The sequence below is a fragment of the Schistosoma mansoni genome, chromosome 5 (genome assembly GCF_000237925.1).
Source record: "Schistosoma mansoni strain Puerto Rico chromosome 5, complete genome".
Taxonomy (NCBI): Eukaryota; Metazoa; Platyhelminthes; class Trematoda; order Strigeidida; family Schistosomatidae; genus Schistosoma; species Schistosoma mansoni.
This window is the reverse complement of record NC_031499.1, coordinates 5,480,831-5,500,006: the sequence shown is the minus strand read 5'-3', so window position 1 is coordinate 5,500,006 and position 19,176 is coordinate 5,480,831. Positions and strand designations below refer to the sequence as shown.

The 19,176-nt window shown below is 33.8% G+C and overlaps 1 protein-coding gene across 1 annotated transcript in view; it reads left to right on the top strand.

Annotated features, from left to right (window-relative positions):
• Positions 1-10,634: 10,634 nt before the first annotated feature.
• Positions 10,635-19,176, top strand: part of Smp_156890 (protein kinase) — a gene marked incomplete at its 3' end in the record, with an annotated part of 98,669 nt that continues 90,127 nt past the window's right edge. Inside the window, exon 1 of the mRNA XM_018797718.1 lies at positions 10,635-11,052. Coding sequence (XP_018652732.1) covers positions 10,807-11,052 — 246 coding nt within the window. The 5' untranslated portion in view covers positions 10,635-10,806. The remainder of the gene's footprint in view (positions 11,053-19,176) is intronic.

The following is a 19,176-nucleotide window of genomic DNA, read 5'->3' as shown; positions in this document are numbered from 1 at the left end:
ATCAACTTTTTCTACTCATTAAAACATTACAAATATATATTAATTATTTAATCCTTCATTGTTTTGTTCTTTTTTTCTCTCATTCCAGGTACGGGATTTTATGCTTGATTGTTAACTTAGTTACTATTTTTTTTGTCTCTACTTTGTAACTAGACAGGAAGAAAAGGTCTTGAAAGTATGGCTTAGATTTTATTGTGTGAAAATTCTGTATGCGTGCATCAATTAGAATGTAACAAATAATGTATGCATTAATAGTTCAATACAAAACAACCCGTTTATGTCTTTTATGTGTTAACAGGATACATGAAATGAATGAACAATTTCATAATTGATTCTTATACATTTTCATAGTATTACAATGCCTATTGATTGTAACTAGTTAATCACGAAAAATTAAGTATGAAACTTTTTATCAATACTCATTTAAGATTAGCCAGAAATCGGACTTAGGATACTTGAGCTTAGTTAAACCTCCATCACACTGATTGAATACTGAATAATGTTAGAACTTTTGGTCTTGTGTCCTTTTAATATATAACGTCATGAGAGAATAGTGAATTATTGACCAATCCAATGACGCATAAACTCGTAAGAGCAGACTAGAGTCCTTATCGGTCCTTCTTCCTGCCTAACCTAGTCGGTTCAGTCCAGAACATTAATCTCAGCCTCCGCGATATGAACCATGTATTTCAAATATACTGGGTTTATATACAAACCAAACAGACCACATTGTAACATGAAATAGGAAACAACATTTGTACAAGATCTAGGTAAATGTAACTGTGAATGTGAAGGACTGTAAATAATAGACTGAGCAGAACTCAAGAATGGTAAATAGTATAATAATAACCTCTTGATGACTGAGACAAGATACAACGGTGTTAATGTCTAACTTCAACCAACCAACGAAATCTTCCATTGTACTGAATAAGATACCTATCTCTACCTGACACTGCTCATGGCTTCTTACTAGAACTCGGAGACTTCCCTCACTAGACTATTCACTTGTAATGGTAATTATCAGTATGGGGTTGTGGATTTAGATCAAAACCACAGCTACGTTTTATCTTCGTTAGTTGCATGTAGTTGATAAGATACCTTATTACAGCTTGAATAGATAAGTTTTAGCGTTTCAGACTGTGAAGTCCGTTGGTAGAGATTTGAATCAAATACTGACCAAAAGTCCTCTGAATATCACAGATACGCTTTATTTACAAATGCTAACTGGAAATAAACCTAAGTTCCGTGTCCCCTGTCAACTGTATTCAATCACCTAATAGTGTTGATGATGCTTAACTGCTCAACAATCCAACTTAGAATACATTTCAACTGACAACGTTTATTATTCTCATTAAATAAGGTAAACGGTTCAATAGAAGACTATTCGGTACAAAGTATATATATTCATTCAGTATTGTTTGTTTGAATCTTCCCATCGATGTGTTAGGACTGCAACTGGTCAGTCTCTAATTGGCATATGTGCATACTGTGCGTATTGCCTCGATATAGCCTTAATTCACAAGAATGGTAAGCAGAGATGGATAGTGGCTAGCAGTGGAATCCAGGACTGAACAGTTGCAGTCTTAAACAACAATGGGAAGATTCAAACAAACATTACTAAGTAAATTTAAACTTCACCCAATCGCACAAGCAAGTGGCTATCAGGACTCAGTGGTCGAGTGGATAACGTGATGGCGTTTGGAGCGAGGGTACTGGGTTCGAGTCCCAGAGTGAACATCAACTCTGAGATGCAGGTGCATCCAGCTGACGAGTCCTAAATAGGAGGAAACGAGCGTCCTGAATTCCACTGCTAGCCACTATCCATCTCTGCCTACAATGTATATATATGTTTTTATTCTCAACGACGAAATATTTTGAAGTTGGTGTTTTTTAATTTCAATATTGAGTTAAAATAAAAAAAATTTTGTTGCGGAATAAGAATATTACATTCAATTCTCTAGTGACTTTTGTATCTGTAACATAAGTTTAAATTAAAAAGAAAAACAAACATATTTTCCATCACAGTAGACAATTTAGGGTGAAATGAATTATTTAGAAAGTTACTTGGTTGAAGTTATCAGAAGGAGGTTGTTTATGGAGATTTTAGTTATTTTATATAGTTGAAATCATAAGTCAATTGATGCTAGACCGCCGTGGAAAAACGTGGAAACACTGGACGGCCGTTTCGTCATATTGTGGAACTCATCAGTAGTGGTTGAAGTTCTATTGAGGCAAGGATTTATACCTTTGAAGTTAAAACAGAACAAATATTCAGACTAATTGCTTGTGTGGATTGTTGAATTTTATAATGTAATCACGAACTGATCTTTGTTAGACAGGAACGAATGGACAGTCATTTCAACAGTGCATACCCGGAACCCAGTTAGTGATCGAGCCTTAGAACTTTCGATTAATTTCCAGACCACTGAGTTGACATCCACTGGTCTACTTGTCTAACTATACTCTATTCATTATGTTCAACAGTTATCTGCTAATTGTAGTAGGAAGTTAGTCTATTAGGTAAACTGTGGGACTGTAAAATATTAACTGATAACTTTCTCTAATGTATTTCAACTAAACGTCAGAAATTCCAGACTCAAACCAATCATAAACTGTGTTTTTGTGTTTGTGATGATTTTAAGAAAACATTTGAACATCGACCCGGTAACCTTTTCCTTGTTATCAAATAAATTCTTCTGTCGGACTCTGAACAAGGAAAATGGATAAAGATGATTGAAAGTGTTTTTACATGGAGGGTTATTTATATATCTGATCTTGAGATTCTTGAGTCTTCAGGAACATATGATGAAACTGATAAAAAAGTTTGGCAATTACTCAGTTAGTATAATAAAATTGCAATTCGTCAATTTAAGGAATCTTCGTTAAGAATAGTGATTAGGTGAAGGATTTATCACGTTTTGCTGGCCTCTTAAGATAATCGCAGAATTATCATCTGTTCATCATACAATACAAAATTCGAGACGATCACTTCTTACAGTGATGACATAAGTATGAAACCAATGATCACTCGGTTAGTTTGATTTCGTGTAATATCATAACTGTATTCATGGCAAAGTTCTCAAGGATTGATAAAGAAAATATTTCATCACAGTATAGCTGAAGCATAAGAACGAGCTTTAGCGACTATTTCAATGACCTTGATAAGTTCCTAACTCAGTTCATCTAATCAAACACAGAAATTATGAATAAGTAGCTTATAATACAAGGAACAGGATTTAGAACTAGAAATTCGTGTTAGTATCATGGTTTAGGATTAAGACCTAGTGTTAGGACGTAAGGTTTAACACTTTGGGTACATGTAAATTATTATAAGAATAAGAGTTTGTGGAGATTGTAGTAGTTATCTAATGTTTGAATTCATGATTCGATTAAAGCTAGACTATCATTGGAAATACGAAAGGGCCGGACAACCATTTTGTCGTAGTACGGGACTCCTAAGAAGTGCACATCCACGATCCGGCTGAGGAGTCCAATATTAAGACAAAAAGGCCGTCCAGTGCTTCCAGGGTTTACATGATGGTCTAGCTTTAATCGACTCACGAATCCAACTACTAAAAAACACGTAGATTAGTTAACTCTAAACTTCACTTTGACCATAAATCATAAACCATACATTCTAATTATAAACCCTAATATCAAATCCTAAACAACATATCTTAATTCTATATTCTAATCATAAGTTGTTATACTAATTATAACCCTAAATTTAAAACTCTATATCTTTTTTGTCTTAACTCATAACCTTATAATTCTAATTATAGTTTATAATACTGATTTTAAATCTTAATCCAAATGCTTAGATCTTAGTCTTGACGTTAAGAATGAAATGATACTGTGATTACTAAAAAAACTTATAATCTACATTCAATGGACAATATACATAGCTTTGATGTATGTATTGTAACTTTGAAAAGATTTAATCTTTCTCTTTTTTTATGGTTTATCATATGTAGGTGTTGATGATGTCACAGCTATTGTGCTTTGACAACACTTTAACCAGCAACACCTTCTATAATTGAATCGTGCCCACTCAGTGAAATCAACAGACAAAAGTGAGGAGGTTGAAAGATTTTTTTGATAGATCATCAATATATCGCGAAGTGACTGATCATAACTAGCTAGCAATCACAGGAGAAGTTAAGCATGGCGTTCCCACTCGTGATCTGATGCGGATGCATGACAGAGCGCTTCCAGCTAGGTGAGTCCATTAAAACTAATATAGTCAGCATCCAATGTCGAACACTAATTGTATTTTTACGTTAAACAAACGAAGATATAAATTCATTTAGTATTGCTTGTTTGAATCTTCCCATCGATGTGTTAGGACTGCAACTGGTCAGTCTCTAATTGCCATATGTGAATACTGTGCGTATTGCCTAGATATTGCCTTAATTCACAAGTATTGTAAGCAAAGATGGAATCCTGGATTCCACTGCTAGCCGCTATCTATCTTTGCTTATAATGCTTGTGAACTATTGCTATATCTAGGCAATACTCAGAGTATGCACATATGCCAATTAGAGACTGATCAGTTGCAGTCCTAAACAACAATGGGAAGATTCAAACAAACAATACTAAATGGAGCTAATCCATGTCAGATAAAGACAGGTATCTACCTCAGTACAATGGAAGTTGGTGTCGCAATTTCGTGGATTGGTTGAGGTTAGACATCAACACCGTTGGATGACGGCCAGTTCAGTGGTCTATCAGTTAATTGCTCTGACGCGAGACTGGTAGGTCCTAGTTCGAATCTCTTGAGGCTGGTTCTTTGATGCGCACTACCGAGGAGTCACACAGTAGGACGAAACTTCCGTCCAGTGCTTCCAGGTTTTCCATGGTGATCTATCTTCGATGGACTCATGATCTCAACCTAATAAAAATACTAAATGAATTTAAACTTCACTCCATTGCACAAGCAATTGGCTATCAGGATTCAGTAGCTGAGTGGATAACACGATGGCATTTGAAGAAACAGGTGTTGGGTTCGAGATGTGGAGTGAATATCAACTCTGAGATGCAGGGACATCCAGCTGACTAGTCCCAAATAAGACGAAACACGTGTCTTGGATTCCACTGCTAACCACTATCTATCTTAAAAGGAAGATATACTTTTCAATGAAACAAATCAAATGAAAGAATTTTATACGTTTCTCTATCTTTTTTTTGTTTTCAGAATGAAAATTATAATTAAAGACTAAATGTTTCAACGAGATAATTAAATATTAAAATGAAAATAACATGAACACTAGACGTTTTTCTTATTCATTTTGAATTAGCTTTAACTATAGATAGAACTACAAATATATTAGATAATTTCCTAAGTCTATTGTAGAACGAAAGTTAAGCAATGTGAACAAGTAGTGTAATGTGTACTACTGATGGTAACAGATATTAGTAGTATGTATCATCAATCGAAGGTTAAGACGATTGAAGAGGAGTGAAGGAGAACAGAGATTGTTTGGTGTGGGAACAAAGGAATGCTGAAGTGTGAAACAGTTGATTGACGTTTTGCAAATGAAGTATTTTAATAAGATGTTCTGTAATTTTGTATTCAAATACATTTGGTTGTCCCCACTTGTGTTCTCGTTCATTACAGTAAATCATAATAGTGAGCAGTAGACGGCGATAAATGAAAATTTCTTCTATAATTAGTAATTCACATGATAGTGTAATTTTATCAAAACAGTGCGAGAAGTACAAATTGAATACTGCCAGTAGGCTAAATATTGTATTTGAATTCACGAGTCGATCTATGTCAAACCACAATTTAAAACCTGGAAGCACTAGGCGGTCGTTTCGTTCTAGTATTGGACTCCTCAACAGTGCTCATCTGCATCGTGAATTCAAATGTGAAAATACTACAATCTCCACAAATCCCCATATTGATAAAAATTATAAATCATAAAAATAACAGATAATTTCAAAAAGTACAGTTTCTTATTTTCCTGTTATGGATGTGAATGCAGCTGACAGTTCATAAACAGGACAATGCGTGACTACTGAATTTCATTGCTATCCAGTAACCAACGCCAAGTGAATTAAATATATTTAACTAGGCTATAGTTACTGGAAAGAAAATACTAGTTAACAATTATTCATTGCGAAGAAATGTGTCCACCTTTTTAAATAAGTATTACACTAGTTGTTTTTTGTAAGCAACAATGTTGGTTAGATAACTGAGTCTTCATTTCCTAAGTTAGCGATTGACCTATAAATCTTATATTTAACTGTTATTGAGTTTTACTAGGTCTAATCCACGATGCAGTGGAGCAACATTAAAACATACAGTCCCATGGTAGCAGGTTACTAACAATAGTTTCATAGACCATTTGTTCCTTTAAGATTCTGGAGTCCAAGCGTATCATCGGTTCAGAATCAGGGTCTCTCAACTCCCCTAGATGAACTTTCTGCGTCCACCAATCGGGTTAAAGTGTCAATAATTCGCTTGCCGTCTTCTCAATTCCGTAAACAACACCTTTTACCCAAGAAGGTAGTGAGTAAGACTTCCGTGGAAGTGGTTGTATACGCATGGCCATATGAGATCATTTTGAGAAGTTGAGTGAACTCTCTACACCCTCACCGGTATCAGATCATTTGGAGTCAATGTAGCAATAACTCGGTTCATTGTACCATAAAAAAATCGTTTATTTCCATCAAATTAATTTCAGTATTACAGTAGTATATAATACCAAACTGAAATTTTATGCGTGTTCTATCAAAATACTTCTTTTATACTTGAGAAAATCTATTCCACTCTGTTCTAATCAAATGATGAAGCCATAGTTTAACGAAATAAAGATGAAGTTAAAGGAAAAAAAATCACTTTAGATTGTCAAAGTTGCCATTGATTATTCATTTTTTGTTTTTGGACATTTTTCATTGTCCAATATACAGAAATATGACGAACAAGATTGAAACGACAAATGATGAAGAGAACCATATACAATCGGACAAATGATAGAATATTTTTCTTTCTCTCTCTCTCTATATATATATATGGATACAAGTTAGGGACAAAACATACAAACGATTCTAATGAAATTGTAAATTAGTCTGTTGAATTTGTTGACAATTAGGAGTGTCATGTGATTGTATAAATATTATTACCTTACATTATACAAATTAAATTAGATTGTTTTTTTGCTTTCTAATCAGTCACTTGTGAAGATTTTAGTACTTTTATATAGTTGAGATCAATTGAATCTAAACTCCTCAGCAGTGCACATCCACGATCGCTCCTCGAGAGATTCGAACACAGGATCTACCAGTCTCGCTTCAGAGCACTTAACCGATAGACCACTGAGGTGGCCGGCATCCAATGGTGTTAATGTCTAACTTCAACCAATCGACGAAGTTGAGCAACCATTCATCAATGTCTTCAGTTTGTTGAACTCCACTGGTTATTGCTTCTCACTAGAACTCCAGGTAATACCTCATGGATTCAGTCACTAGTGAGCATGTGATCACTATCAGAAAGGGTTTTGTTGAGGTTTTGGTAATTTTATATAGTTGAGATGATGAGTCAATTGAAGACAGACCACTCGTTCAATTGTTTGAATAGCTCATACTGTGGTATTGGCTACTTATATCCACACAAGTACTATATAAGTATGGTTGGGCGTTGAAAGTATTTCACTGGAAGACCGATAAGGATAGAACGAAAAACAAAACGCAATTGGTTTGAAAATGCATGAACAATAATAATCGGAGAATATGGACTGATATTTGCAGAAGGAATGGTCAAGATTGAGACAATTGATTGCAAATTAACTGTTTTCTTTATAGTTGTCAGATTTTAGTGAGATAGTCCAACATCCAACGTCTTTCCCTATTTTCCTCTTCAGATGCAAGCTAGTTTGTTTTCTCCCACAGTAGGCTGTTGCTTATGGTATCCGACCAATTTAGTATTGAGTATCTTGGGTAGACAACTCTTTATACATACTTGTACATTTTTGTTGATGGTTGTAGTAGTTCGGCGAGTATTATCTACGTACAATGGAACTGTGTTGACGTTTGTATTAAAGATTGTGACTTTGATATTGGTTGATAATTGTTTTGAGTTCTATATGCTCTTCAATTGTAAAAATGTCTCCCTTGGTTTATTTATAAACAGAACATTTTTCAATTACTTCCTCTAGATATTTTTAATTTTTATTCAGACAAGATTTTGTTACATTTAAATAGTATTTCTATTGACAGTAATTTTGAGTTGATACTTTTCAATGAAACAATGATTCATCATGATGATATTCATAAATGAAAAAAAACATGTAGATTGTAACATTGAAATAATGGAACTGGTAGGTTATAGGTTCGAATCTCGCAGGTGGGATCTTGGATGCGTATTACTGAAGAGTCCCATAATAGGACAAAACGGTCATCCATTATTTCTAGGTCTTCCATGGTGATCTAGCTTCAATTGACTCATGATTTCAACTATCAAAATTATCACCATTTCATTTACAAAAATTTCTTTTTTGAAAGTGTTTTTTTCCCGCCTTTTTTTTGTTCATTTTCATTGTCTGTTTTATTTTTGTCACCATTATTATTTAGGTCTAATTATAGATTTGTGTCGCAAATAGATCCCTTTTTTTAGAATGTATTCGTCTCATAAAGTTGAGCATCCTATTTTTTCATTATTATTTTGTTTGATTTACTGTTTCACTGCCTATTTTTGTTTAAATATTTTACAACAGTGATTCATTTTGAAGGTTGAATCCTTTGTATAACAAATAATTTTCAATACACATCCACAATCCCGAACACAATACTTGAATCCAGGACCTTCGGTCCCGCTTGTGAATGCTTAATCTTTATACGATTGATCCGGTATCCAAAAGTGTCAATGTGTAACCTTCATCAATCCAAAATATTACATCTTTGATTGTTTTTTTTTTCTCACAGAAGTGATGAATTGTATTTTTGCATTTATAAATAGTTATTATGTAATTGGTCTCTACAGTTATTAAAAAAATTAATCTCTATGAATGAACTTTAGGAGTAGAATTAAGTACCATATTGATTCAAATGATTTATAACTCAACAGTAGGATGTTAAACCGATGAGTATCACTTAAAACGAAACTTTTATCTTTGATCTCACTACTGTAAAACGTTATTCATTTGTAAATATTTTCAAATTTTTGTTAAGTGTTTCCTTTTTTCATTTTATATTCCTTATTTGTTAACTATTACAATTTCGGTTGAAGTTAGACATTAACATTGTTAGATGACGGCCAGCTCAATGGTCTAGTGATTGAGCTCTCACGCGCAAAACTGATAGCTCCTAGGTGTATAATCCAAACTAAGTTTGGCTGAAAAATAACTGTCTGGTAAGAGAAAATACTCGTGAATCTCAATTGAAGTCAGAACAAGGTTATTGAAGTGACAACGGTACTAAATTTCATCATAAATACAAATGTACAATTTTACCTAAACAAATATTACTACTCAGTTGTTCAACCAATAATTGTTCCCATAATAATCGATCTAAATTACAATAAATTGACAAATGGATAAGAATAATAGGAAAATTACAGAATGTACAACAAAATAAGTGTTATTCTATCATTTCTGGATAGATCAAGTAAAAATCCGTTCAAAAGATAATAGTTTGTTGCCTTATAATACAAAGTGTTTCCAATTCTAGGAAAGTCCTTCAATTCACAACCAAAATGCTCGATCCCAGTCAACTCAAGGAACACAATCAAAAAGGGAACAATCAATATGGCTGCCGCCAAGATTAAATATCAACTAAAGCAACAAAGATACAGTGCAGGAAGAAACATAGAAACTCAGTGAAAGCGAGTGAGTACTAAAACTGTTATGAAATGAAACATGATAATCTCAAATGGCATCAAAAACACTAACAAAATTGTACAACTAACAAAAACCCATTAAGGACAAGATATAAACGTATGTATGGAGGGATTTTCTCACACAAAACGTTCAAAATGGATCTCACAGTGAGTTCGAACCTCTTGAGGCGGGATCGTAAATACACACTGCTACTAAAGAGTCCCATAATAGAACGAAGCACCCATGCATTCCTTCCTGGTATTCCATGGCGGTCTACCTTCAATTGATTCATGATCTCAACTATCAAAATTATTATCATTTCATTTAAAATAATTTTCTTTTTTTCCCGCTTCTTTTTTGTTCATTTTCATTGTCTGTTTTATTTTTGTCACCATTATTATTTAAATCTATTTATAGATTTGTGTCACAAATAAATCCCTTTTTTAGAAAGTATTCGTTTCATAAAGTTGAGCATCCTATTTTTTTCATTATTATTATTATTTTGTTTAATTTCTCTGCCCAAGTTTTTTCCTTTGAAAAAAAAAGGTTTTACAACAGTGATTCCTTTTGAAGATTGAATCTTTTGTATAACAAACTATTTTCAAGAAAAAAACAACTTTTTTTTGTTTTTTTTGTTACCTTGCCTCACAAATAAAAAAAATCCCAAAATTCTTTATAACATGTCGTAGTTACAAAATTATGACTCAAAATTTGATTGGTTAATTCTATTTGAAATTTGATTGGTTAATATATATTATTAGGAAATATATATACTACTATTACGGATATAGGATGAGACGTTATAAGTAGTGTAACATTAATGAATATAATAGTATAACTCAACTCTAAGAAGTAACTGTTGATAAACAGTTGATGTGTGTTGCGAGAGTAGTCTGAATGGTTCTATTCAGATAGTTCATTCATACTTGAATGGTAATTGCCTAAATATTCTTGTTAAACATAATTACAATCTACACATTGTATCTTAATGAATGCATCACATGTAAATAATAATACTACTACTACTAATAATAATAATAATCATATTACTAACACTAACTATACTACTAATTATACTAATAACATCAGTAATATTAAAAATAATAAAAATATTTCCATAGATTTTCCAACAAATCCAATTACTAAATATTTTATTATTAATAAACAAATAGCAAGTTGTGGACCAGAATTAATTTGGAAAGTATATGATGCTGTACGACGTCAAGATCAGTTGGTAAGTAGTATAATAATAATAATAATGAATTCAATTTATATACTTGTAAATAAAAAAAAAATTATTAGTTTTAATAGTTGAATTCATGAACAGCGGAGTACAATCCGTGTCGGATGGGAGACAGTTATCTAACCTTTACAATGGGTGATAGGTTGAACAAGACCATGGATCGTTTGAAGTTGATCATTAACACTGTTGGATGTTGGTTCAATGGTATAGTAATTCAGTGTTTGCTTGTGAGACTGAAGATCCCAGGTTCGAGTCTCGCGGGCGGGAGCGTAATGCACTGTTAAGTTTCATACTAGAACAAAATTGTCATCCAGTGGTTCCAGGTTTTCAATGGTGATCTAGCGTAGTCCGACTGATAAATTCCATTGTTAAAATTATTACAATCACCACAAATCATCATCTTGAAAATAATGTTTTCAAATACTTACTACGAATTTATTGACTAATATTGAGTTTATAAATGTAAACCATATAGACTCAATGATAAAAGGGTTAAATACTTATAGAGTGACCAAACTACCATAAGTTCAATCGTTGGTGATGAAGTAATGTATCCTCATAATGAAAATATCCTTTCTAAACACAATTTAAAAAGAAATTGAGTTTTATCAGAGGGGTTTTTGTGGATATTATATTAATTTTCATAGTTGGTATCATCAATCAATTTAAGCTAGACCACCATGGAAAACCTCTAAGCAATCGACGGCCCTTTCGTCTTATTGTGGAACTCCTCATTGGCAGTGGGCATCCACGATCCCGCCTGGTGAGATTCAAACTCTAACCTCTACACCACTGAGCTGGCTAGCATCCAACGGTATTAATATGTAACTTCAACCGATCCATGAAATTGAGCAACCGTCCATCATTGTCTTCAATGAGTTACTATTTCACAATAGATCTGGTTGAACTCCACTGGTCACTGCTTGATTTCTTCTCATTTATTTGAAAGAAATTATTTGACCAGTTTCTAGAATAAGGATTAAAGTTGTTACCCAATGTTTAGCAAATGAAAAGAAAAAACAAAAAAAGGGGGAAGAATTTGATTTATATGACATTAACGTGAAGTCATATTTTGTCTTCTTTGTTTACTTCTTCATGTTCACTGAAATCAAGACAATTTCTATTCTTATTTTGTACACTATTTGGTACTTTTTTCTTATATTCTACAGAAATTATTTCCAAGAAATCGGAAAACTTTTTTAAATTTTAGTTTCGTTTTTGTTAATAAGAAGTATTATTCATCATTGTTTATTTCATTGTCATTACCGAGACCTTTTACTTACTTACTTAGTTGCGCCTCTTAATCCCAATGGAGCATAGGAGGACGACCAACATTCTCCAGCCCACTCTGTCCGGGGCTTTCCTTTCTAGTTCTATCCAGCCAGTGTTCATTCTTCTTATGTCTGTCTCTATTTCTCGGCGTAATGTGTTATTTGGTCTTCCTCCTCTCCTTTGGCCTTTAATATTTCATGTGAGGGTTCGTCTTGTGATGCAGTTTGGTGATTTCCTCAATGTGTGTCCTATCCTCTTCCAGTGCTTCTTCCTAGTTTCTCTCTCCACTGGAGTATGATTTGTTCGCACCCACAGTAGCTTGTTGCTGATAGTGTCTGGCTAACGGATCCGAAGTATCTTGCGTAGATAATTGTTAGTAAATACTTGTATCTTTTAGATGGTGGCCTTTGTTGTTCTACAGGTTTCCTCCCCATACAGTAGAACTGTATATATTGACTAGATTTTAAATGGAATTTTTAAAAATTATTTATAATTATTCAAATGGTGAATATTATAATGGATAAAAAAGTATATAATTAAATTGGATTATATATTTATTTGTGGGTGACCTATGCTACTCCACGAGGGGTAACAGGCATAAGTAAGTATGTTGATATGAGTAATACAGCTAGATGATTATTAATGATTAGTACCTATTTAATCTAAATCTATTGATTATAACATTTTAATTTTTGATGGTTGGGGTCATTAATAAATTGAAGCTACACCACCATGGAAAACCTGGAAGCACTGGACGGCCGTTTCTTTCTATTATAGGGCTTCTCACGAGTGTGCATCCATGATCCCATCACGATTACCATCTTTATACAACAATATATGAACAAGAGAATATTCTCTACACTTAATATCAGGATGCGTTTTTGTGGATGTTATAGTACATTTTAATAGTTGAGATCATGAATCAGTTGAAGCTAGACCACTATGAAATACCAAAAAATCTCAAAACTCGCCAGGCAGGATCGTAGCATATTGACACGAGTGATGAAGTTCCAAATTGTTTTCACATCATTATTTTCTTTACTATCCTTGTCTCCTCTAACCCTCCATTTTCTAGTGTGATTGACCTTTTATACTTATATATAAATGTTCTTAACAAGGATATGTTAGATCAAATTGATCGATATGTATTGCGGTAATATATTACATAGTTCTGATAATCTTCATTTTCTTATATACAGATTCAATTACAGATCCATGGTTATATATTATTAGCATACCAAATAGATCAATTGAATTTCACTTTTGTTTAGATTAAGGGTGAGGTTATCCGAGATTGTTTTTTTACTTTATGTTGGATTTAACACATGTTACCATTTCTCTGTTCATCTATTAGATGAATGTTGGATATTTAAATGTACTAATCAATAGAAAATTCATTTCAAACTCATATTGTGACCATACTTATGTTTTCAATTGATATTTTACTTACTTACTCACCTGTTACCCTTCGTGGAGGAGCATAGGCCGCACACCAGCATTCTCCATCCAACTCTGTCCTGGGCAATCCTATCCAGTTGTTATTCATCCTTTTCCTAACTGCTTCTCTTTCCCAGCGTAATGTGTTTTCTGGCCTTCCTCTTTTCCTCTTCCCTTCACGATTCCAAGTTAGCGATTGCCTCGTGATACAGTTTGGTGATTTCCTTAATGTATGTCCTATACACTTCCAACGTCTTTTCCTAAATTCCTCTTCGGCTGGAAGCTAGTTTGTCCTCTCCCATAAAACGCTGTAGATGATAGTACCCGACTAGTGAATATTAAGTATTTTGCGTAAAAAACTGTTTATAGATACTAGTGTTTTCTTGACGATGGATGTAGTAGTTTTCAACATTTCAGCTCCATACAATATGACTAACTGTGTTGACGTTCGTATTGAAGATTCTTACTTTGAAGTTAGTTGACCTTGGTTTTAACTTCCATATGTTCTTCAAATGTAGGAATGCTGCCCTTCCTTTGCCAATCCTTGCTTTTACATCTGCATCCGATCCTCCTTGTTTATCAATGATGCTTCTCAGGTACGTGAATGTTTCCACCTCTTCCAGAGTTTCGCCATCAAGTGTGATTGGGTTGGTGTTCTCCGTGTTGCATTTGAGAATATTGCTTTTTCCTTTGTGAATGTTGAGGCCTACTGATGCAATGGCTGCTGCTACTTTTGCTGTCTTCGTATAATTGATTCTGAGATATCCAATGTATTCCGTGCTTCATTTAGTATTTTGAAATGTATTTTATTGATATGACCAGAACAGACATCTGTGAACAGATTTTATTGGCTTTAAATTAAGTCTTTGGCGAAAAATAACCCACTGATATGCAACAATCGTACATTGAATGAAAACGATCATGGACTTCAGTATTGAAAACATTGAGGGAATCCTTTCAAGAGGAAGTTCGGTCAACTTTGAGACCATCATTGCCAAGACTAACACAAGCCATTTAGCCTCCTATCTTTTCCAAACTGAAACTGGAACTAAATAAGCTCAATTTTTCATTTCAGTATCACAACTTGCATGAAATTTCTACTTATCACTATACCTTTTATGTTGATGCAGTTTGAATAAGCAGATCGATAAATCCACTTGATATTGTTTGCTAGAATCTTCCCATTCATCTTTAGGACTGAAACTGATCGGTTTCTTATTGGTATATTTACATTCTGTTCGGATTGCCTCGATATCACTTTAATCCACAAGCATTTAAAGCGAAGATGGATAGTGGATATTTTCTTGGATCTTCCCAAAATACAATATCAAGTGAGTTTAAACCGCACTCCACCGCACATACAAGTGGTTATCAGGACTTAGTAGCTAAGTGGATTCTTCTACAAGCTACCATCCATCTTTACCTATAAATCAATAAATCGATCAAAAACTCACTGCTTATCTTCGGTTATTAAATAATAAGTTTTCAGTAGTATACACATGTTATAGAAATATAGGTCATAAGTATTAAGTGTGAAATAAACAATGTTGTCTAAATAAATAAACAAAAAACATACCTGTCGGGAGTTAAACACTTGTTATCAATGGTATTGGATGATCATTGAACTATGTTGCAATTGGAGTAAAAAATTGAAAACGGACCAGTGGATGTCTACCTAAATGTTTTAATGTTTAAAAGGTTGCAGTATGACTTAATGCTCCTTGATTCGATCTTTAAAAGGGTTGTGAGTGAGCACTGATGAAGATTTCGACACTAAGACGAAACTATGCTCCCTGATTTGGAATGATATTTCAGTTGAGATCGGTGTGTGACAAATACAGACCACAAAAATTGAAAGTGAAAAATAGGTAGAAAACAAATTACGTATAAATCAGTAATTCTTATTTTATTTGGCTATGGGATTTTGACTTTTACGATACATAAGTGTTAATAATCTTCATAAAATAACAGCAACCAAATTGGCACTGATAATTCGAAAGAACTGGATAACTGATTTTTCTTAGTGCTGAACACTCTAATGATAGATGTACCCCTGCCGGAGAGAACAAATCAGCTTGTATTTTCATAATGAACGCCGTAACTATGAAGTCACTGACTTGATTCACATATTCAAAAATTATTACCGTAATTTTAGTGTAGAGGGATCTGTGTAAACTGTAGAATTTTCATATTTTAAATCATGAGCTGATCTTAATTAGACCATCGTTAAAATACTGGTACCACGGGATGTCCAATTCGTCCGAGTATGGAACTCCTCATTAAAGCGCGCCTACGACCTTGAACCTGGGAGTTGAACTCAAGATTATGGAAGCTCCACAACCCCCACAAATCCCCTTATTCTGATATTCTGATATTCTGACTCATGATTAACTCCAAGATACAACTCCTGGAGTTCTGAAGAGAAGTTTGATCAGTGGTGTTCAACCATGTCTGATATCGGTAGGTTATTCACTTCAGACAGTTAACGAGGGTTGAATAATATCGTAAACTAATTGAAGTTAGATAAAAATTCCATGAGATCCAACCCTGATGGTTTAGAAACTATGTGTCTGCTCTCAAGACTGAAAATTCTGGGTTTAATGTTTCATGGTAGGGTCGTCGATACACACTGTTGATTAGTGATGAAGAGTGATATAATGATGATCTGAATAAGGTGAGTAATATTCCAATCTAGATCATGAACCCACCAATGTCAGACCACTAGTGAAAACATGGAAGCTATGGGCGACTGTTTCGTCTTATTTAGGGATTTTTCATCAGTGTCTTAATTAGTATTAATTAGCATTAGTAGCATTATTTAGTAAATGAGTGGATTAGAGTTGATAGATTACATAATATTACTAGGCACCTACTTCGTCTTAGTAAAAAAAAGTCCTCATAAGTGAGTATTCACAATAGGCAATGAAAAGCAGGACTTTAAATATCAGGCACCAACGTTTAACCTTCAAACCAATCAGCCAGGTTTATTTTGTGATTAAAACTATGAAAATTCTATAGTGTCCACAAAAACCATGTGTTAATAAAAGACACTGATAAAAGAAAGAGTGTAACTAGTAATTTATTATCCACTATGATGCAAGTTACTTTGATGTCGAAACGGAGTACTTACCAGCTGTATTCAATTGACTCTGGGAGTAGATGATTATATTGAGACTTAAACAAATATACTTTCGCTTCAAATGATCTATACGTTGACCATCGAGCCAATCAAGCCAAATAACAGTAACGTATTCAACAGGTACTTAAAAGTTATGGTTATCGGTTTAGACGTAATGAAAATAAACGATCAATGTGTATACCATTTGTTCGACCAGTTAATATAGTTCAAGTGATTGTAAACCGTTTCTTTCATTAAATTTGATTATTTGAACTGAATTGACCCTATTTAGTTTTGCCGCGTTGTTTAAATGCCCATTATTTTTGTATTTGGAAATTGTTTGCCTAATGTAATTGCTTTCGTCAAATAATTTCTTTAAAAAGATAACGTTCGAAGTTGCCTGAGATCAAAGATTAATATGTGAGCTCATTTGACTTGTAATTTGTTAAGATAAACTGTTTCAATAGATCATGTGTATAATTTGTATTGTATGTAGGAAATGACACTAGTGTGTAGTGTGTGTGCTAAGTGGATTGAAGTAATGACCCTCTGATGTGTATTTAGATTAAATATGATTTAAGGTTAAAAATTGATCATATCAACATAATTAAGGGGATTAGAAATGACACATTTACTTGACAGATTTTCTTTAACCTATTTAGATAAGAATAAATCTACGTTTGATACAAATGAATGAAGGTGATGAATGTTGCCTAGAACTCATGTCTTATCAAATTTATAATCTTAGGAGGAGAATTCTGAGGAATATCCAGAGCTATACAAACTTTACATGAACACTATGATGTTGATTTAGTAATATCTGCAGTATGTAGCAGTGATTCATCAAGATGTAGGAAGCCCAGAGTTATCATTGGGAACAATTTCCTAGTAATCGAAACTATAGAAACATGTGTTAGATTGTTGAATGTAGTCGACAGGAAATTCTACTTCAGTTTGGTTTCATGCCACACGGAAATCCTCAGAATGGAACATATTTCTATAGTGAAGTTAAATCAACGTAAGGTAGCTCCAGAAAAGCCTCAATATCAAGCCGATGTGCAACTATATATTTGAAGTCATTTACTGAGGTTAGGAGATAGTCGAATAACTTGCATATAAGTGCGAATATTTGAGGTGGTATTCTATAGGAGAGAAATAAAAATACAAATTATTATTGGGCATTATTTTATTGTAATTTAGACCTCACGTTTACTATGGATGATTATTGAAAGAATTAGTGAAAGGAATAATTATTCTCTGTATCTTGAAGCGACCGCCTAAATAAAAACAGTGTTATAAAGATGGTGTAATGGCCAAGACTCAGTAGCTGAGTGGATAATGCGATGGTGTTTGAAGCGAAAGGCACTGGGTTCGAGGCCCACAGTGAACATCAACTCTGAATTGCAAGAACGTCCAGCTGACGATTCCCAAATTGGACAGAACACGCGTCCTGGATTCCACTGCTAGCCACTATCCATCTTTGCTTACAATAGTGTAATGATTGTTTATTGAAGAAATTTAATCTTATATATTCTCTGCAAAACAACTTAAGAATAATTACCTGTGTTGAATGTTTATATCTTCCCATTAATGTTTAAAATTACAATCGATCAGTTTCTTTTTAGATTATGTACATCCTACGAGGTCTGCCCCTATATTGTCATAAAGTCATGAGTATTATAAGCAAAAATGGATGGTCGAAATATGTATCCTCGATTCCACACCAAGACACCGTCCATTTCTGCTTCAAGTACTTGCGACTTTATGACCATATCTAGGCAATCCTCACTGGATGCACATATACCGGGAAGAAACAGATCGATTGTATTCCTAAACGTTAATTGGAAGATTTGAATCGAATTTTACCCGATTGCATAAGCTTGTGGCTAACTGTGGACAGTATCTACGTGGATAACTCGATAGGCTTTGAAAGCAAGTGGTACTGGGTTCGAGTTCCGGAGTGTACACTAACTTTTGGGTGCAGATGCATACGGCTGACAAGTCCCAAATAGAACGAAACGTTCGTCTTGAATTCCACTGCTAGCCATCACCCATCTCAACTTGAAAATATGTTACATATTTTATTTATGTTCAAGTTAATGATATATATTTGAACTTCATAAAAACTGTGCAGTGTTTACAAAAAGGTAATGAGGAATTAATCTGAATATTAGGAAATTATTAATCAATAACTAACTAGCCAGAGCAAGAGACCTGAAGAGGTAAGCTATATGGCTTATACAAAACTATCAATGTTCTCCTCTTTAGGACAGTTATAGCTAGTTTGT